This window comes from Engystomops pustulosus, chromosome 4 (assembly GCF_040894005.1).
Source record: "Engystomops pustulosus chromosome 4, aEngPut4.maternal, whole genome shotgun sequence".
Classification (NCBI taxonomy): domain Eukaryota; kingdom Metazoa; phylum Chordata; class Amphibia; order Anura; family Leptodactylidae; genus Engystomops; species Engystomops pustulosus.
This window is the reverse complement of record NC_092414.1, coordinates 18,783,217-18,805,942: the sequence shown is the minus strand read 5'-3', so window position 1 is coordinate 18,805,942 and position 22,726 is coordinate 18,783,217. Positions and strand designations below refer to the sequence as shown.

The window sequence follows — 22,726 nt, the reverse complement described above, 5'->3', positions numbered from 1 at the left end:
TTTACGACGGGTGATCAAAGATTTAGATGATGTTTGCAGAACCTGGTGGTGAGATGTTTTCATATTTCAGCTTTTCTCCACGACGTTCTTCTTCAGTGTGGACATTTTTTGGCAAAGTTTTAGCTGTCAGATATCGGGTTACAAGGCGTGTTGTTTGCATGCAAATGTGTACAGTACACACACACATACGTTATCCCCCCTCACACACTCACATTTATGCTTATGACCCCCCCCACACACACACACCCCACCCCACCCTCCCACCACCCTTAACAATCCTTATGCAATAGAGGAGTCAGCCTTGGTCCACGTCTTTCTCTCTCTCTCTCAGTCTCTCGGGAGCTCTGTAATAAGCGTGAGCTTTTTCACTGCTTATCGTAGACAGACTTGGGAATGAAAGAACCTGGTAGATCTACCTTATCTACGGTGGATTGTTAACCCCCCCCCCCCCTCTCCCGGTGGTGGCCATCAAGACTGATTGACTCTCGTTGTGCTCCGAAGACTTTCTCTAGTCTCTAAAAAACTGCATTGGATGGCTTAATCTGTCACTCAACTATCCAGGGGGGGTGGTGTATTCCTATGGGAAAACATATTCGGAGATTTGCCAGCCAACTCTTTCACTACACTCCGTTTGACTTGGCTTGGATGGAACTCCCCGATCGGTTGTTGGGACTCATGTTGGAGAGTCAATCTGGGAAACCTTTGCAATTTTTTCTTTCAACTTTTGTGGACTCAGAAAAATGCTCAGACCATTGACGCTGCTACGAGCTACCGAGAAGAAGTTTTCGAAAGAATTTTCCACCCAGGATCGTGCAGGTGATACCTCTTACGTGTCTGGTCGCGAGCACCCGACTGTGACCATTACAACAGCCGGGGATGTTCAGACCAGGGCAATTTGTATAGAGCAGATTTTTTTCAAGCTGTTTTGTCTATTTCATCTGATTGGAAAAACTCTTCGGATTCCAAGTGAAATTTACCCTACTGAGAATCCTAGACCCAGAAGAGGGTGTAGGATTTCCTGAAAAGAGGGCACAGGTAGGGTCAAAATGCCAAAAGATATTTGAAGATGCAAAAAGGGTGGAAACTGGAGATGGATATACTCGGGAACAAAAGGAGTTTTGGGAAAGTGGAATAGAAGCAACTGCACCTAATTTCAATGTAACCCAATGCTTACGGTCTCTAAAAGGTATTTGAAGGTCCACTTAAGAATTGCAAGAATATACATGTTATCCTAACTGTTCGACTCGTAGTCTAACATATATTTTGACACGTCCGCACATTTCTTTTTTACGTAAATAAGATAAGATTTTGAGATTTTCGGACATTTGTCCTCTCTGAATGACGGCGGCTAATCTATACATAGATCTGTATGTTCATAAAATGTCATAACAGAGACTTTGACCGGGGTCAGATTTGCAGATTGATGGAAGGAATGTTTTTGCCTATGAGCACGGTTTTCTATAGAACTTATCGATTTTGAAAAATTTTTTTTTTAATATTCTAAACTTATTAAAAATGAGTGGTGTTAATCGAATTTTTAATAAGTTAAGAATATTAAAACATTTTTAAAAAATTAGAAAATCTTTAAACTGAAATTTTTTATAAAAAATCGACTAAAATCGGCTTTATTGACCAATAAAAAAAAAAAAAAAAATCTTAACGTTTTCAAAATTGTTTAAGCCATAAAAAGTTCTCTTTGTCTATGAAGAATGGGGAAAAAAAATTATTAGAGGGAAAAAAAAAGTTACAAAAAGTTAAAAATAGAAAAAAAGCTACTTTTAAAGTTTTGAAAACAAAGAAATTAGACGTCTAGTTTTTTTTTTGTTTTGTTTTTTTTTCCCGGAGGTCAAAATCAAGTAGCAGCTCCTGAGATTCTGCAGAGCGTTGCTTAGACGCTTGGCAGGGAAAGGGTTACTCTTCAGAGCACCGAGCCATCTGGCTGGGCTGGTTTGGTATAATCGAGCAGATTATGTTCACAAGACTCAGAGTTTAAGGCTCCTCACCCATAGAGCAACTCAGAAAAATCTTTTGTACAAGGCTCGCGAAAAAAAAAAAAAAAAAAAAAAAAAAGCTACTTTTTTTTTTTTTTCTCTCCCTTTTTTCGGTGACTCTGAATGAATAGACTTCCAGCTAACTTCAGCTACATGTCGATGTTTCTTAATAGATTAACACGGATGCCATGGTCAATCCAACCGCCACGGTAAGAAAAATTACCTGTGATCTGCAAAAGCAAGGTAGGCAGCCGAGTCCTAGGAAAGGGGAGAGGGGGGGAGGTGGGGTGGTAGACTTTAAAAAAAAAATTCAAAAATATTCCTTATTTTAATTGTTAATTGTTTAGCATTTACAAATTTTGCAGGTGTTTTTGGATTTTTTTTTTTGTTTTGCGTCTGCGTCTCTATTGAGAACAAAAATTCTAAAAAAAAAAAAAATATATAAAAAAAAATTGATATAAATTCTTTGCTCTCCGCAAAAGGAATGTAGAACTAGCTGTAACAGACCTCATTTACCCCAGAGGCAAATTTTAGCCCTTGCAAAAAAAAAAAAGCTGTCCAAATCTCTCTCTCCTCTCACTGCTTTCCTGCTCAGGTAATGCACTTAAGCTGGCAGCTTAGTTAAACATTCGCCACCATTGTTTGTGTGTGTGTTTTTTTTTTTTTTTTAGTTTTTTTTTTAATATTACGACGCTCCGTCCACATGTGCTGGATACTGTAAGTGTTCTCGTCGAGTGTGGTGATAGGGTTATTTACTATTCGAGGGACCTCTGGGGGTCTAACTCATTCTGAACATACCATTTCCACATGCTTAAAAAGTTACTTAATAGAGTGCGGTCTCCAAAAATAACGTCCCGTTCCCGAGGTCGTGTCAAGCTGTTTTATTACTGTATTTATTTTAGCTAAGTGTAGATTTTTTAAAAAAAATCGGTTGGAAAAAAAACTCTATATGTGTTCAAGTGCCTCGTCTTAAAAAAAAAATGTAACCGGCGGGTCGAAAAACGTCACGTTGGGTCGTGATTTATGTGGTTACGACCTCATCGGTGGTTCTTGAGAGTGAGTGTTGGGTTCGCCCCCCCCCCCCCGGTAAGAATCGAGTGTTTGTGTAACAAATGTCATCGGTGCTTAGAGATAGACATAACACTCTAAACTCCGAGACGGTTTGGTAGGTTTATAATTAAAAAAAAAATTTGAGAGTGTGAAAATTTTTGGCATGTACGGTGATCAACTTGAGTGATGGCGACGTAGTCATCTCTACATGCATGGGCATAATAGATGATTATGACTCAACGCTAAAGGGAAGCTAGGGGTGTTATAACGATGAATGATCTCAGCTAATTACTTTCCTCGCTCGGGAAAAACCATTAAAGTCGAGTATTTACGTGTGTTTTTTTGAAATCCTCAAGTCAGAAGTTCAGCTTCGGCTGGAATCCTCCACTTAGTTTTTTTTCGGCAGTAATTACTTTGAGGCAATGAGTTAGCAGGGGTATGGGAATCTCATCGGTAATTCTCCACTAATAGGATTGGACTGGATATTTTTGAATAGTCATTGCCAGTTGACGGTGAGCTGGTCACGTGTTGAGTTATCTGTGGCAAGTAAAAATTGCCATGGAATGTTTTTGGATGCTGTCGAACTTGGTTTCGGTTTTTTGGAAAAGTGTGACCCGTAGAGAAGTTAGACTGAACAAAAAAAGGATATTGAGAATTTAAGAGTTGTATCAAAGTACTAAATGGTTAACCTTGAGGAGAATTTCAATGAGCCCTTTGAGTTTAACATTTTGCCAACTGTTGACCCGAACACCAGGTCTACCAGACATCCAAACCAGTTAGTAGCCCAGTGGTTCCACCATGAACGTGAGTAGTTGACGAACCGTGATCAAAAATAATGCAAATGAAACATCTCTGCCTTTGGTTGGACTGCATATTCATTTAGGTTTGAAAAAATGAGGTGGAAGATACGGGCAATGTTGATGGTGTCTCTGTAGAAGAAGGTTCAGAACATCAATCATGTCTCCGAAAAGGACCTTTGACCACCTACTTTAACTTCAAACTCCTACACAGACACTGCACCAATGATTCTGGCCTAGTTGGGATTTATTTTCTAGCTCCCACAAGTCCTGATTAATCACTGGCATTATTTTCGGATCCCTACTGTCAGATGGGTGGAGCCAGGCTGTCTGCTCCAGCACAGGACCATCCACCTGACAGTAGAGAGACTAATTAGCACATCATACATTAATACTACCCTGAAACCAAGCCAATTAGACTCTTGACCATGGTCCTGGGCCGGAGATTATTGCCTGGCTCCGCCCACCTGACAATGGATATCCGTAAATAATGGTTATTACTCTGGAACGGATGGGCTTAAATAAAAAGATATTAATGATGTCAGAATAATAGGATTGAAATGTAGTGAAAGATGGAAAGGGCCATGGATTGGTGAAGATCTGAGTCCTTCAAGTCCATCTTGAAGATGTTCTAGATAATAGTCCAACTCCATGGAAAAACTCTGGAGAATTTATAACATCTTATTTGGCGTGACAAATTTTGTTCTTTCTTGTGTACTGCTTGTACCATGAATGACTGAACCAGGAGTAACTCAGATCTTCCCGTTGAGTGACCAGTATTGATCAGCTGTACAGTGTATGTGTATAGCAAGTGTTCAATCTTTCTATAGCACCTCCGCAGGTGAAATGAAGAATTACAAAATAAAGTTGAGGTTACCCTGGAGGTGCTATATGGTCAACAGGAGCAAAGATATCCTTTGGAGATCTGTGTAGGCACTGCATCTTCGAAAACATCAACATTGTCGTTTCTTGGGGGTATATATTCAAAATTTCCCTCAAAGTATGACATCCATTACTAGAGGTCCATCAACTTTTACTTCCCGACCCTAGTCAAAAGCCTCTCACTCAGGCAGACCAGTTCCCTATGGTGAACTGAGGAGACCCAATCAGGCCGAAACAGTGATGTCTATAGTTGGGAATCTGTTCCTCCTGGAATAGATCTACTGGTTTGGTCTTAATCCCGCATGATGTCATTAGGCTTCCTGAAGGTCATGCTTGGTGCTAAGGGAGCTGCCTTACAAGGTAGCTAAAAGAGGCGGGGTTTTCCTTATCCCATCCTGGAAAACTTTGCATATTCTCCTAGAGGTCAACACCTATCTACCTATCTACAGGTTATGTGTGGTACTACACATCCCATAGAAACATACTTAAAATCTTTATGTTTTTTGTAATGTGTGTGTAAGTGGGGGGGGGGGGGGCATACAGGATATGAGGTAATTTACCAATATACATCTAGTAATAGTTCTGCTCCACTTTCTTGATATGTAAAGTGAAGCCTCCTGTCTTTTACCTCATCAGCCAGAGATTCCTGACCATAAAATGGCTCATGTGATTTCTAACTGTCCATGACCAATCTCCCCTCTAGGACCTTAATGGGAACCTGTCACCAGGTCTTCCCCTCTAAACAACCCGATCCCTCAGGTCGTGGATGAAATGTCCTGCCTTGTATTCCCTCATTTATGTGAAATCTCATCCATCTACTGTATTATCAAAAATCTCCTCCAAAAATGACTCTTCTCATCCCATTTTCACATGAAATGAGTCAAGTTTAGTTGGTGCAGGGAAGTGTCACTTCAGAAGCCCCTATCTTCTGTTCTGTAGCACCTAGAAATAACCTTTTAAAGTCATGTTAAAGATAATAAAATATAATAATTCCTTTATTTATATAGCACACACAGATTACACAGCGCTGCACAGAGTTTTGCCAAATCAGTCCCTGTCCCCAATGGGGCTCACAATCTAATCAACCTACCAGTATGTTTTGGAGTGTGGGAGGAAACCGGAGGACCCAGAGGAAAGCCATGCAAACTCTTTGCAGATGTTGACATTGATGGGACTTGAACCAGGACGCTGCAAGGCTGTAGTGCTAACCACTGAGCCATCTCATCTTTCTATGGGTTTATGATCTACAAAACTGGACATACAGCCTGTAAAATAAATAGGTGGGAACTTTATTTGCAGCTTTAATTCCTAATTATGTTTTTAGTTGCCTGTATCTCTAGTTCTGTCCCTCACAAACCCATAAAATCCTAATGTGATCTGAAAGATCCTTATCTTTAACATGACACCAGGAGTGTTTCTAGGTGCTGTAGAAAAGAAGAGGGGCATTTGAAGTGACACTACTCCTGCAACCATTAAACTTGACTCATCTCAGGTGAAAATTATGTGAGAGGAGTCATATTTGCCTGGCATTGAAGAGATTTTTATAGGTAAAGGGGTGAGATTTCACATAAGAGATGGAATTTCTAGAAAGGACATTTCATCACTGACCTGAAAGGGCTGGTTATTTAGTGGGGTAAAACCTGGTGACAGGTTCCCTTTAAGCTTGTATTAATGAATACTATCATAAGGTCCTGGAAGGGGTATTGGCTATTTAGTGGGGTAAAACCTGGTGACAGGTTCCCTTTAACCATGTATTCATGAATACTATCATAAGGTCCTGGAAGGGAGATTGGTCATGGCCAACCCCTTTAAGAGCCCTTTCTCATCATGTTTTTAAGCACTCCCTATCCATACATGATAAATACCGATCCGTCAGATCTTTTCTCTCAATTAAGGGTTAATTGTTTCACCATCCAAAAGTCGAAAATTAACAGATGTTCCCTTCGGAATGTGAAAGGAGGCAAAGTGTCTTTAAGACTCCATTGTCTACAAATAAATGCCCAGAAGGGATGGAAGTAGAACTGCGCCTGCATTTAGGTTGTAAAAAAATTTTGGAGTAAATCCAAAAGAAAGAATCTTGTTCTCTCGTTGTACGTTGAGTGCCCTCCTAGGGTGCCCGTCAATGGGGAGGTCTCGGTTAACGAGCCGCCGGCGCTTGTTGTGTTGACGATGGTGGCTTGTTCCCGTGGTGATATGACTAGTTCCACCATATACCCTACCATTTACAATAGCCATTGTCTTGTTTTATATCCTTCCGAATTAGTCACCGTGTTTGCCTTCATCCTTGAGTTTGTACTTTTTTCGGGAGTGGTGACTTAGAAGACGCAGCTGCTCCAGGTCTTCCCCCACCTCCTGCTCTACTAGGAGAACCATGTTCCCCCAGGTTCTCTGCCTTCCCTGATTCCTCCTAATAAACTTAAAGGGGTTGTACCAAGTGAAATTGACCGATAGAATCCTCGACGATTACTAGAACGGGAGAATATTTAAAAGTTCCCCCCCCTAAACATGACCCAAAAGTAAGCGGGTTGTCCATCCGATGTTTACCACCCTTGCTGACGTCAGGTGTAAAGAGATGCTGGTGGGTGTAACGCAATGGGTGTTGCTCCACCTTTTTTGAAGTTGGTGTCGTCCTGAGGCGAGAGGCTCAACTCGCCTTACGACATTTGCACCCCTGCCAGAGACACCCAACCACTATTCTTAGAAATGGCGTTAGGACACATCAATGGGGCAGATTTACTTACCCGGTCCTGTCGCAAACCAGCGGAGCTTACTCCGTCGAGGATTCGGGTCTTCCGGCGATTCACTAAGGTCGTGCGCCCTATGTCCACCAGGTGTCGCTGCTGCGCCGAGGTCCGCCAGAGTTCACCATCCTATCCTGGGTGCATGTAAGCGCGTGTCAAGCGACACATTTTTTTTTTTTAAATACTTTTTTCCGAATCCATCGGGTTTTCCGATGGCCACGCGCTCCGATTTCTGTTGCGCCCCACAATCCGATCGCGTGCGCCAAAAACCCGGGGCAATTCGGCGCAAACCGGTAATTTTCGGGAAACCAGACGAAAAAGAGCAGGTCCTTAGTAAATGACCCCCAATATGTGCAAATGAGACTCCTGTTCAAATAATAGGTGGGTGGTCCCTGTAGTCAGACCCCCACCCATCAGATTCTTAGACCTCATGCACTTTGACCATAAGATAAGGGCACAAACAGCAACTCATGGCTCCATTGCTATCGATTGGGCGTATTCATGGTGTGCTAAATTATTGTGTTGGGAATGTGGAGTCTGCCCCCCAACTCCCCCCCCCCCCCAAAATCTAGGGCAGGTCCTATTCCTACCCGTCTTTGAGGTGCCTTCAGTCTTGGCAGGAGGAACTTCACTCTCCAACCAAGTGGAGATGATAGACCCCTTGAAGTGTCTATCTTATACATGGATTTCCATGTTTTTGGGAATATTTAGGGGAACATTTATCAGGGTTTGCCGATTGAGGCCTGGAATTGGACTTATTACCCCACTTAAGTCATCCCCATGCCAAGTAGAAGTGGTGGCCCGTAAAGGGGGCCCGGCTGGCAGTGGAGTGGGCCTGTTCAGGCTCAGTCTGTTGTGAAATTCTATGCCAGGCCGGCCCGCAGCTCTGCCACCCAATAAATCTGTCAGCAGGTGTGATCATACAGTACTACAGACATTGTTAGGTATTGTCCCTGGTGATCTGTGTAATCAGACCTTTGTGTATGTTGTTAGTAGCAGCAGGACTGTGAAATATGGATTTATATTCCAGTATTATAGAGCTAGGGGTATGTCCACCCACTGCTGTGCTCTCTGCAGACAGTGTTAGCTATTGTTATCTGTGTAATCATACCTTTGTTTTTGTTGTTAGTAGCAACTGGACTGTGAAATATGGGTTTATATTCCAGTATTATAGAGCTAGGGGTATGTCCTCTCACTGCTGTGCTCTCTGCAGACAGTGTTAGGTATTGCAATCTGTGTAATCATACGTTTGTTTTTGTTTTATTAGCAGCTGGACTGTGAAATATGGATTTATATTCCAGTATTATAGAGCTAGGGGTATGTCCACCCACTGCTGGGCTCACTGCAGACAGTGTTGGGTATTGTGATCTGTGTAATCACACCTTTGTTTTTGTTGTTAGTAGCAGCAGGACTGTGAAATATGGGTTTCTATTCAAGCATTACTATGGTTGCGTCCTCACACTGCTGTATTCTTATAAGCTGTAGCCGCCTTCCTGTTCAATGCTAAAGCAGTCAATCAGAACTTATAAATCCATATTTCACAGTCCTGCTTCTACTAATAATATACCTAAAGGTCTGATTACACATCTTTTCAGGGACAATACCGATCAATGGGGGTCATTTACTAAGGGCCCGATTCGCGTTTTCCCGACGTGTTACCCGAATATTTCTGATTTGCGCCGATTGTACCTGAATTGCCCCGGGTTTTTGGCGCACGCGATCGGATTGTGGCGCATCGGCGCCGGCATGCACGCGACGGAAATCGGGGGGCGTGGCCGAACGAAAACCCGACGTATTCGGAAAAACCGCCGCATTTAAAAACCGAAAAAGTGTCGCTCGGGACGCGCTTACCTTCACCTGGTCCGAGGTGGTGCATTCCGGCGCGTTGAGATGATTTTCAGCGCAGCAGCGCCACCTGGTGGACGGCGGAGGAACTACCATCATAAATCCCGGCCTGACCCGAATCCTGTGCAGAGAATGCGCCGCTGGATCGCGAATGGGCCGGGTAAGTAAATCTGCCCCAATGTCTTCAGAGCTGCTAGGAAAGACCTGGTGATGATTGTAAGTGTTATGTCGTACTACTAACCACCTGTAGTAGGCGCTGTGTGGTAAATATTTGCTTCTCACGAGGCACGATCACTTGATCACAGGAAGTGTTAGAGGTCAGATCCTTGATGATCTGCTGAGTCTGAGGCCAACAATGATCAGTTGTATAAGTCTAGGCAGTAATGCTATATGTCCATGTCCTATCAGATAGATACCACCCATCAATTTCCTAGCTGAATGCAGCTCACTTATCCTATTGTAGTCTGGGGAACGCAGAAAAACCTCTTCTTGCCTGTTTAAGTCAAGTTCTCAGAGTTTAGACAACTCTTCATTATAGTTTACAATTCACAATTCACTTGAGTACGATTGAAGTCAACCACAGCGAAATCCAACCGTAAACCTCAAGTGTTTGTTTGTCTGCGGTAACCCCTTAGCGTCCTGCTCTGAGCTGCTCCAACCAAGATTATACTCCTTCGCGAAGACCTGAGAGTGCTCCTCAAAGAGCCCTTTTGAGGTTATGGCATCAAGTAACATACACGATAGGGAATTTGGCAGATGTTGCTTCTAAGAAGGCTTCATCATGTTGGGATGACTGAGGATGGACAACGTTAAAGAATTTATCTAGGAATGTGATTGGTCAACAAGCTCAACTAATGAAGGTCCAACATTCAAGACTCCACCACTCAACAGATAGAACGAAGGTGAAAGATCACTCCACTCTCTGAGAAGTGAAGGCCCTCTGGACGTCAGTTGAGCTACTGTTCTGCTGAGAGACCCTCAGGGCCCTCATCAATCTGATATTGATGGACTATATCAATATTGCACACTTCCAACCTCATACACATGCATGCTTTTCTCAAAGAGGAGGTAAAAAGACCACTGGTGGTGACTCTTCTTCTGTAAAACAAAAAGATGGGGCATGTTGAAATCTATGATGCCCCATCCTTATATTTCCCTAAATAGAGCATCGAGAGAGAAGCAGAACTGGACTTTTGGCTCTGTTGGAATAGGTGTCGTTCCCCCACTGTTGGCCCAACACATAGTTTTGGTCTCCTTGAGTGTTGGTCCTAAACTGAGAATTCGCCCAACCCTTCCTGAAATAGAGCATTGGGAGAAAAGAGGGATAGGGGCAGATTTACTTACCTGGTCCGTTCCCGATCCAGCGGCGCGTTCTCTGCGCTGGATTCAGGTCCGGCCGGGATTCATCAAGGTAGTTCCTCCGCCGTCCACCACGTGGCGCTGCTGCGCTGAAAAAACATCTGAACGCGCTGGAGTTCACCGGGCCGGACCAGGTGAAGGTAAGCACGTCCCAAGCGACACATTTCTTTTTTTAAATGCGGCGGTTTTTCCGAATCCGTCGGGTTTACGCTCGGCCACGCCCCCCGATTTTCTTCGCGTGCATGCCGGCGCTGATGCGCCACAATCCGATCGCGTGCGCCAAAATCCCGGGGAAATCGTTGCAAATCGGAAATATTCAGGTAACACGTCGGGAAAACGCGAATCGGGCCCTAAGTAAATGACCCCCATTGTATTTTTGGCTCAGTTGGAATAAGTGTTGGTCTCCCACTGATTGTTGGTCCCACACTGAGTTTTGGTCCTCTGGAATGTGGTTACTCTTGAGTGTTGGAACCCCTCTTCAGTTGGCTCCCACTGAGTGTTGATGATGACCTAGGCTTTGGATAGGTCATTTACATCACAATCCGGGAAACCCCTTTAAGCTGGACAATGCTTCATATAACTATAGCTCCTAGACCCCATGATTATGCACAATTATCTAAGACTGACTAAGACTTCTGGTAACTTCTTCGAAGCTATAGGGCATGTTGAAGTCTTTTATGCCCACTCCTTCTATCTCCTGACATCCGCCATCGGAGGAAAGCTTAGAGACACCACCAAAGTAATTACAAAGTTGATGGCTTCTGCCAAACAAGACTGGTGGGAAGAACTCCATCAAAAAAATGTAAAAATTTCCCACAATGAGACAAAGGTCTAGAGATCACTTACACTTCTACGTCTGTCTGACAGGTCTCCAGGGCACATAACTTGTGCTGTGGAATTTTCTAGCCAACTTCTCTAATTACTTGTCAGATATAATCGTATGGAAATTAAGGTCATCGGTCATTATGGTCATTGACTGTCGGCATGATGAGTGTGACCCATATCTGAGCTGAGAAGATTAGACTGGATTATTACGTAAAGGAACGGAGGGAACCAAGTTATCACTTCTAGTTAATGGTGAAGCTGTCACTCCAGATATGGATAGATCTGTATTTCCGCGCTTGTCTATCTATCTATCTATCTATCTATCTATCTATCTCATATCTATCTATCTATCTATCTATCTATCTATCTATCTCATATCTATCTATCTATCTAGCTATCTATCTATCTCATATCTATCTATCTCATATCTATCTATCTATCTATCTATCTCATATCTATCTATCTCATATCTATCTATCTCATATCTATCTCATATCTATCTATCTATCTCATATCTATCTATCTCATATCTATCTATCTATCTATCTATCTATCTATCTCATATCTATCTCATATCTATCTCATATCTATCTATCTCATATCTATCTATCTATCTCCTATCTATCTATCTATCTATCTATCTATCTATCTATCTATCTATCTATCTATCTATCTATCCATCTATCTATCTCATATCTATCTCATATCTATCTATCTCATATCTATCTATCTATCTATCTAGCTATCTATCTATCTCATATCTATCTATCTCATATCTATCTCATATCTATCTATCTATCTCATATCTATCTATCTATCTATCTCATATCTATCTCATATCTATCTATCTATCTATCTATCTATCTATCTATCTATCTATCTATCTCATATCTATCTCATATCTATCTATCTCATATCTATCTATCTATCTCCTATCTATCTATCTCCTATCTATCTATCTCATATCTATCTATCTCATATCTATCTATGTCATATCTATCTATCTATCTATCTATCTATCTATCTCATATCTATCTCATATCTATCTATCTATCTATCTCATATCTATCTATCTATCTATCTAACTAAAGGAAATAGGCAGCACTCCAAGGTAAGTAGAAAAGGGTTGATCTTTATTCCAAGTGCGACGTTTCGGCGTATACACACGCCTTTTTCAAGCATAAGGTGCTAAGTGCATGTCCAAGTATTTAAGGACCAAGCCAGTCAATGATTGGTCAAGTTACAAAGTGACCGTGAATGAATTACAAAAGTGTGAAACATTACCTATACATAGTGCTATATACAAAATTGTGAGGTACATAAGTTAAAAGGACAATCATGTCATTATTTGTGTCAACAACAATATAAATATACATAGTAGATAGAACGTGCAATAAACTCCTCCCACCAGTATCGCGGCCACGCCCACGTCTCCTCGTGTTCATTCATGAAAATTCAGTAGCTCATCTCCATCCACCTGTGATTGGGCGCCGTTTCGGTCGCAACCCGGAAGTGACATGCACGACCTCAGGCGCAGACCGGAAGTGACGTCGCCATGGGAGCGCGCATGCGCTCTGACAGTGGAAGAAGACGGCGGCCATTTTTGGTCAGGGCAAACCTATTCCAAGAGGTATCGGGATATGGAAAAGATGTGAGCATATAGCCAAATGAACATTGTAGGAACAGTGGTGGTACCTGTGGTGAGTACTTATAGTGATCTCACTCTATGGTCTACCACCCGTCCGGGGCGGAGCTGGTCAGAATGGCCAACCCGTTCCCTTTAGGGATTACGGTAGTGGTACCCAAGTCCAGAAGAGTAAAGAGATAACGGTCCCACCTCGGTTCAAGTGCAAATAATAGTGGTGGATGGAGAGAGCAAAGTAAAAAATTTTTTGGTGGAGACGTGGATGAACGGTCGTCACTCGGATGGGGGTGGTGATATATGGTAAAATCTAATATAAAAGAGAAAAAAAAAGCATGTTAGAGAGGACATAAGGGTATCTCCCAAGGGTTGTTTACATTTTTGAGTATCGAAAGAGTAAGACATGCAGTATACAATTCAAGGGAGACCATATATGAACTGCTAATAATTCAGATGATACTTGTAAGGTTGTATTCTATGTTCAAACCCTGAGGTTGTATGGTATTAAGTCGATGGATCCACATAAGTTCACGTTTTCGCAATAGCAAACTTCTGTCCCCACCTCTTCTCAGAGGGGGGACATGATCAATGAGGGTGAAACGTAATTGAGAATCAAGATGTCCAGCCTCACAGAAGTGTCGGCTGACAGGTAAGTCACGTTTGCCTTTTCTAATGGTGTATTTGTGATGTGTGATTCTCACCTTGAATTCATTGGTAGTTTCCCCAATGTATTTCAAGCCACATGGGCAACTGAGCAAGTATATTACAAATTCGCTATTACATGTCAGGTAATGACGTATTTTATAGGTGCGTCCAGAGTGAGAGAAAGTTTCTCCTTTTAACATTAAAGAGCAATTAATGCAAGATCTACAAGGGAAGCTACCTGTACGAATGTTACCTAGTAGCCCCCTTTGGACTGAAGTTCTCAATGGTCCAACGTCAGACTTGACTATGCGGTCACCAATATTTCTGGCACGGCGATAGGACAGTAATGGGGGATTTCTGTACTCAGGGACGCCGTATGGTTCTCTGGACAGAATGCCCCAATGTTTTTTTACAATTGATGCAACCTGATTACTTTTATCTGAGAACGTTGTGATGAATGGGATTCTGGTTGGACCCTGCGTCTTATTTTTAGGAGATAGAAGATCATCCCTGTCCCGACTGTCAGCTAAAATCATGTTTTTGTAAAGGATCTTTTTAGGGTAACCCCTCTGTATGAATTTTTTAGTCATTTTTTTGGCATTGTGAATGTATTTTTCACCCGTGCTAGAAATCCTCTTGACTCTGAGGAATTGACTCAGAGGCAGGGAGTTCAGCATCGGACGTGGATGTGCGCTATCATAACGGAGTAAGGTGTTTCTGTCCGTAGGTTTTGTATAGAGGTCAGTGGATAGTGTGTGGCCTTCACGTGCCCCATGTGCAGATACAGATTGGTTCCAGGTTGATGTTGATTTATGTAGATTCTTTCGCAACATTAAGCTAAAGTATTGGTTTCATAATAATCCTGTATGTGTCAGACCAGAATATCATGCTTTGGATCCCAAACAATTTGGACTCTCTAACAAAAGCAACTTTTCTCCCCAACTTGATGTACCTGCTCTTAATACTTTTTTTCAGGCTGTCCAAAATGATATCCAGGTTCTCAGAGAGAATAGACCCCTGAGACATGCGAATATGACTACGGCGGAGATCTCCGCCTTGGAGGGGTTGGTCCATGATGGCGACATTACCATCAAGCCAGCCGATAAGGGCGGGGCTGTCGTCATCATGGACACCTCAACCTACCTGGCGGAGATCCGCCGCCAAATTGATGATGCTAATGTCTATAAACGGATTTCTGGTGACCCAAAATTTGAAATTGCACGTAAGATTAAACTCTGTCTCGATACAGCATTGACGGATGGTATCATTACTGAGAATATGCGCAAATACTTGACGGTATCACATCCCATCACTCCAGTCATATACGTACTTCCCAAGATACATAAATCACTTTCCAATCCCCCCGGACGACCGATTGTATCCGGTAGCGATTCAATTTTCTCACATATTGCCATCTTTTTGGATGAGATACTGAGGGGTTTTGTGACAAACAGTAAATCATATATACGTGACACCGCTGACTTTTTACACAAATTACAAACAGTGGATATCTCAGGTCATGACAGTTTGTTGTTAGCCTCTTTTGACGTTGTTTCCCTCTACACATCTATTGATCATACCAGAGGACTGCGGGCAGTAGAGAGGTGTCTTTCTAAAACCACCCATTCACCCAAGACTATTTCACTCATTCTAGAACTACTCCATCTTATTTTACACCATAATTATTTCCTTTTTGGTAATGAGTTTTATACTCAACTACGAGGTGTAGCGATGGGTGCGAACATGGCCCCATCGTACGCAAATATTATGATGATGTCGTTGGAGGAGGACTTCGTCTATGTGTCCCACCACTTCCAGCGTGTTCTGAGGTGGTGGAGATACATAGACGATGTCTTCCTCCTATGGACAGGTACGCCAGAAGATCTCTCTGCCTTTCATTTGTTTTTAAACTCCATTGACGAAGATATAAAATTTACCGTTGTACATTCCGACACAAATATCCAATTTCTAGATGTCTCGGTTACACGTGAAGGCCACACACTATCCACTGACCTCTATACAAAACCTACGGACAGAAACACCTTACTCCGTTATGACAGCGCACATCCACGTCCGATGCTGAACTCCCTGCCTCTGAGTCAATTCCTCAGAGTCAAGAGGATTTCTAGCACGGGTGAAAAATACATTCACAATGCCAAAAAAATGACTAAAAAATTCATACAGAGGGGTTACCCTAAAAAGATCCTTTACAAAAACATGATTTTAGCTGACAGTCGGGACAGGGATGATCTTCTATCTCCTAAAAATAAGACGCAGGGTCCAACCAGAATCCCATTCATCACAACGTTCTCAGATAAAAGTAATCAGGTTGCATCAATTGTAAAAAAACATTGGGGCATTCTGTCCAGAGAACCATCCGGCGTCCCTGAGTACAGAAATCCCCCATTACTGTCCTATCGCCGTGCCAGAAATATTGGTGACCGCATAGTCAAGTCTGACGTTGGACCATTGAGAACTTCAGTCCAAAGGGGGCTACTAGGTAACGTTCGTACAGGTAGCTTCCCTTGTAGATCTTGCATTAATTGCTCTTTAATGTTAAAAGGAGAAACTTTCTCTCACTCTGGACGCACCTATAAAATACGTCATTACCTGACATGTAATAGCGAATTTGTAATATACTTGCTCAGTTGCCCATGTGGCTTGAAATACATTGGGGAAACTACCAATGAATTCAAGGTGAGAATCACACATCACAAATACACCATTAGAAAAGGCAAACGTGACTTACCTGTCAGCCGACACTTCTGTGAGGCTGGACATCTTGATTCTCAATTACGTTTCACCCTCATTGATCATGTCCCCCCTCTGAGAAGAGGTGGGGACAGAAGTTTGCTATTGCGAAAACGTGAACTTATGTGGATCCATCGACTTAATACCATACAACCTCAGGGTTTGAACATAGAATACAACCTTACAAGTATCATCTGAATTATTAGCAGTTCATATATGGTCTCCCTTGAATTGTATACTGCATGTCTTACTCTTTCGATACTCAAAAATGTAAACAACCCTTGGGAGATACCCTTATGTCCTCTCTAACATGCTTTTTTTCTCTTTTATATTAGATTTTACCATATATCACCACCCCCATCCGAGTGACGACCGTTCATCCACGTCTCCACCAAAAAATTTTTTACTTTGCTCTCTCCATCCACCACTATTATTTGCACTTGAACCGAGGTGGGACCGTTATCTCTTTACTCTTCTGGACTTGGGTACCACTACCGTAATCCCTAAAGGGAACGGGTTGGCCATTCTGACCAGCTCCGCCCCGGACGGGTGGTAGACCATAGAGTGAGATCACTATAAGTACTCACCACAGGTACCACCACTGTTCCTACAATGTTCATTTGGCTATATGCTCACATCTTTTCCATATCCCGATACCTCTTGGAATAGGTTTGCCCTGACCAAAAATGGCCGCCGTCTTCTTCCACTGTCAGAGCGCATGCGCGCTCCCATGGCGACGTCACTTCCGGTCTGCGCCTGAGGTCGTGCATGTCACTTCCGGGTTGCGACCGAAACGGCGCCCAATCACAGGTGGATGGAGATGAGCTACTGAATTTTCATGAATGAACACGAGGAGACGTGGGCGTGGCCGCGATACTGGTGGGAGGAGTTTATTGCACGTTCTATCTACTATGTATATTTATATTGTTGTTGACACAAATAATGACATGATTGTCCTTTTAACTTATGTACCTCACAATTTTGTATACAGCACTATGTATAGGTAATGTTTCACACTTTTGTAATTCATTCACGGTCACTTTGTAACTTGACCAATCATTGACTGGCTTGGTCCTTAAATACTTGGACATGCACTTAGCACCTTATGCTTGAAAAAGGCGTGTGTATACGCCGAAACGTCCCACTTGGAATAAAGATCAACCCTTTTCTACTTACCTTGGAGTGCTGCCTATTTCCTTTAGTTACCAAGACGGACCCCAGCCCAGGGACCTACGGCTGTTGCACCCTGATTGTCCTGTGCTGCTTATAGACTTTCCGGTTTCTATCTATCTATCTATCTATCTATCTCCTATCTATCTATCTATCTATCTATCTATCTCATATCTATCTATCTATCTATCTATCTATCTATCTCATATCTATCTCGTATCTATCTATCTATCTATCTCATATCTATCTATCTATCTATCTCATATCTATCTATCTCATATCTATCTATCTATCTATCTATCTATCTATCTATCTATCTATCTATCTATCTCATATCTATCTCATATCTATCTATCTATCTATCTATCTATCTATCTCATATCTATCTATCTCATATCTATCTATCTATCTATCTATCTATCTATCTATCTATCTATCGTTTGACCACAAGTCATACTGTACTCTACTCTATTTCGTTACACACAACCACCAATAGGACTGATTCCTCTCACAATACCTTCCTGTTATAAGATATTTAGCATATTTTGTTATAATTCCAGCCCCCTTTACCTCAAAGTAACTTTACCCTTAATTTTAGGCTGTAATTGGTCCTTAGAAGGTCAATATTCCACAAGTCTTGAATTTCTTGAAAAACAGACTTACTGTGTAAATGACTTCCTGATGGAAACTATCCAGCGTCTATAATTGAAGCACAGCGTCCTTTAACACTTGTAGGAGATCCAAGATAAGTAGGATTGCCCAAAGGCAACCCAAGAATCCTCTTAGTCAAAGGATTTACCCATGACGTTGTGAGCGTGACGTCAGAGGATTTCCCTTCCATCTTTAGAAATATTTTCCAATCGAAAAAGAAAGTAACTTGAGTAAAGATGTTCCAGACCTTCATGGTAGACCTAGAACATCTTCCATGTTTTCTATACTAAATCCTTGAGGTGTTATCTGAAGTTCTAATGAAAATGTTCTACAGTTACTTATGATCCCAAACTTTTCTGGTCTCAAAAGTCAAGTAGAGCATTGGAAGATATTTATAGTTAAGGTGACTTTCTAGGTGTTCAAGAACTTGATGTATAGGAATATGGAGTATCTTGTTGGATTGGCATCCAGTTGACTCTTTGGAGTTGAGAACAGGAAGGTATTATTACTCAAAAGTCAAGAAGAGCATTAGAGGATAATGGTAGTCAAGATATTGGGGCAGATTTACTTACCCGGTCCATTCGCGATCCAGCGGCGCGTTCTCTGCGGTAGATTCGGGTCCGGCCGGGATTCACTAAGGTAGTTCCTCCGACGTCCACCAGGTGGCGCTGCTGCGCTGAAGAGCATCGGAACGCACTCGAGTTCACCGGCCTATTCCAAGTGAAGGTAAGTGCAAGCTCCGCGACACTTTTTTTTTTTTTTAAATGCGGCGGTTTTTCCGAATCCGTCGGGTTTTTGTTCGGCCACGTCCCCCCCATTTCAGTCGCGTGCATGCCAGCGCCGATGCGCCACAATCCACTTGCATGCGCCAAAATCCCGGGGCAATTCAGGGGAAATCGGCGCAAATCGGAAATATTCGGGGTAACACGTCGGGAAAACGCGAATCGGGCCTTTAGTAAATGACCCCCAATGAGTCATGATGACGTTCTAGGTTTTCAATGATGTGCCTGTAAGCACTGGATGTGTAGGAATATGGAGTATCTTGTTGGATTGGCCTCCAGTTGACTCTTTGGAGTTGAGCACAAGAAGGTATTAATACTCAAAAGTCAAGAAGAGCATTAGAAGATAATGTAAGTCAAGATAATGGGTCATGGTGACCTTCTAGGTGTTTAATGATCCACCTATAAACACTGGATTTGTAGGAATATGGAGTATCTTTTTGGATTGCCTTCCAGTTGACTCTTTGGAGATGAACACAAGACTATTATTACCAGCTATTAGACATCTGGTTGTGGTTCAGTTTGACTTTGGGTCTTTTACTACTTTAATCAACACTGACTTTTTGCATGGCATAGTTGGGATTTTCCCTGTAGCCTCTGTCATTGAGCAATCAACATTATTATTTTCAGGTCTCTACTGTAAGAAGGGTAGAAGCCAACAAATCTTCCCATGACCAACCGTCTGGCAGGGTCCTATTAGTATATGGGGTGCTAAAATGAACATGATAATATACTAATTATGCTCTCTGCTGTCAGATGGGTGTTCCTAGCTTGAGCCTGGCTCTACCTATGTGACGGTAGAGAGTTGAAAATACTGACAATGAGTGTTTGGGAGCAATGGGGAATAGAGCGAAAAATGACAACTTTTTTTAGAATCTGTGGAACATCCTCCGTTAAGTGATGCAAAGAGATGAGGTTGGTGAATGTGGTGAAAGATCCTCTTTAACCCTGGTAGAAAATGTTCAATTTCCCTTTGATAACTTCACAAAGCCCCAAATTTTCTGAATAGCATTGGTATTGGTGAAAAATGGATGAGTAAAACACATTGGTTAGACAGGTAATACACATCAAGAAGCTGAGATCAGGGCAGGTGGAGATCGAACGGAATCCAGAGGGCAACAGTACTGAGTCAAATCATACCAGGATTGACTCCAAGAATCAGAGTCTTAGGAACAGGGATGGAGTTGTAGAAGAAAGTTGGGACTCAGGAATACAGATAAGTACCTATAAGGCTCAGGCACCTTCTTATGGAGGAAGGTTCCTTGTATGACCAGGGACCAAAAAGAATTGTCCAGCTACCGTTTGAGGGCTTGTGCTCCTTTGCCTTCTTTGACACTTCTGGATCATCTAAGAGGTCAGGCCAAACAGGAATCAGCAATAAATGTAAAACTTGACACTACTCCTTTAAGTTTTGGGTAAACTGGCCCTTATAATTTCAACAAATCTACACATGCACCCTACAGGAACACTGCATTGAAGGTTGTTGGCAATAATGGAGGCCAAGATGGATGGAAAGACACTAGGGGCAGTGAGTAACTTGGCGGCAATTACTTTCATTGGGGTGGGGTTTCCACCGGTCATGCCCTGTTTGGTAGATATCCAATAATATTCTATATTATTGTTGACATGATTGAATGTCTTGGTCATGCAAATGGATATATAGAGAGAATTGATGTTTTTGTATTGATGTAGGATCATGGTTTCATGTGTTTATGTAGCTTAAAAGCTTTTTTTTGTAAAGTTCAACCTCGTACTGATGTAAAAGGGGTCTAGTTATGACCTAAATGTCAAGGCACATAGAAAAAACTCAAAATGGAATTGAAGGATCCTCATTGGCTTTCATTATAGATAGGTAAGATATGGATAAAAGGGGATTGGATTAAAGGGGTTTTCCAAGAATCAACATCGATAAGGGATTCATGAGGGATAGACATCCGCCCCCGTACTCATCTCCGGGGCAGGACAATTAAAATTGAGTGAGTACTTTCTATGAATATCCAGTAGTGACTCTAAGGATCTCTAGTCCAACATTGAGTCACACCCCAACCTACTGAACTTCTTCCCTTACCTGCCGGACAATGAGTCAGCACAATATGAAGAAATGCTGTGAAATGTTTTCCTCCTGTGGTGGCTTGTCTTCTTCTCTCTCGTATTCTTCATGGTAAAAGGGTCATTTAGTTGCCTCCATCTTAAGGGAATTGCAAGTGGTGTTTTTGTTAAGATGTGGTGGCTATATATCCCTTGAACCTTTCAATACAGGTCCTTGGTGGACTCATATTTAGAGGACTTTGCTTCATGGTTCTATTAAATTTTTGCTTAGAATGGCTGGTTAATGGATACTGGGATTCCAAGTCAGGTTGCCACATGAGTCGATGTATCCTTGGATTCCGAGTGAGACAGCAAATCCTGGAATTCCCAGTCAGGTTCTTACTTGAGTCAATGGATCCTGGAATTCCTAGTCAGGCTCTCATGTGGGTCAACTGATCATGAAATTTCCAGTGTGACAACGGATCTGGGGTTTCCCAGTGAGTCAATCAATCCTGGGATAGTTGTTCTTCAAGGATATAGAATGGTACAAAATATATAAATAATGGAAAATGTTACATTTTGCAAAGGATAGAGCAAAGTTTGGGTAGACTAATCCCAAAGTAGGAATGGGCCCACCAGTTAAAATGATTCTCGTGGTCTACTCTCCATCATCCGCTAGGTAACTCTATGGTCCAGTATTTGGTTATAGCCTAAGGATCCTCTGCTACTCTAATGGGCCGGTCTGACACTGGGTAGACCTATGAGATATGTCACATGAGTTTAGGAGATATGATCATTTCATGGTCTTTGTAATACAACAGAACCCGAAAAAAACCCTTGAAGGCCTGGGCAAAGGGTTGACCAAAAAAGATGCCTGATTCGAAGATCTTGGTTCAGTCAATGGTGCCGAAGACTGGGAGGCCACTACAGGGCTAAAATTCAGAGTCGGAGCAGAGGAAATACAATTTTTCTTATGTTTGTCTTCCTTGTACGAGTTTTCCAAGATTAGATAAGCTAAAAAATTAAAATCTCAGTAATATATTATGACTTGAAAATCTTCTTGATCTCTTATGTTCTTCTACCAAGAAGAAGATGATGAGAACTGATTGTTTTTGTGTCCCAGTATCATTAATCTCTGACTGTATTTCCTATTTGGTCCGCTCTGTGTTTTTGGTCCGCTCACTGTACTTGGCCTGGAACTCTTGGCTAGTTAGACGACAGAATCTGAATTTCTTACCTTCCTGTTTGGAATATCATATTTTTGGCTTTGGAAAGCTGCTAGGAAACATCACTGAGCCTTGTAGACGCTACCCTTTAACTAGGTGAAGATGAGATAGCGAGCACAAGTGATGACATTTCGGAGTTGGCAACCTTCTCCACTGAGAGGTTCATGTATCAGCTTGGGGTTTGCTCTCGAGTACTGAGGCTTTTTTGAGTTTGGAGGAAAGGAGAGGGGACCCTGTTCTACGTGGAGCAACTTGATGAAGCGAGTTACTAAAGTTTTTGACTTCAGAAAATATATCTGGTGCCGATTATATTACTATTGTCATGTTGTAGGGAATGAGGGGAG

At 42.1% G+C, this 22,726-nt stretch overlaps 1 protein-coding gene across 8 annotated transcripts in view; it reads left to right on the top strand.

Annotated features, from left to right (window-relative positions):
• The first annotated feature begins 297 nt into the window (after positions 1–297).
• The window catches only part of NTF3 (neurotrophin 3), a 62,540-nt gene continuing 40,111 nt past the window's right edge, over positions 298–22,726 (top strand). For 3 of the 8 annotated variants that reach the window (XR_011854781.1, XR_011854780.1, XM_072145390.1), the window contains exons 1-2: positions 298–1,186; positions 2,123–2,200. Coding sequence is in view for 2 of the 8 variants with exons in the window: in XM_072145390.1 (XP_072001491.1) it covers positions 2,180–2,200 (21 nt within the window). In the remaining 6 variants the exon portion in view is untranslated. Of the gene's footprint in view, positions 1,187–2,122; positions 2,235–22,726 lie in introns of those variants that run through there. The other 5 variants (XM_072145391.1, XM_072145395.1, XM_072145394.1 and 2 more) reach the window with 5 other exon arrangements.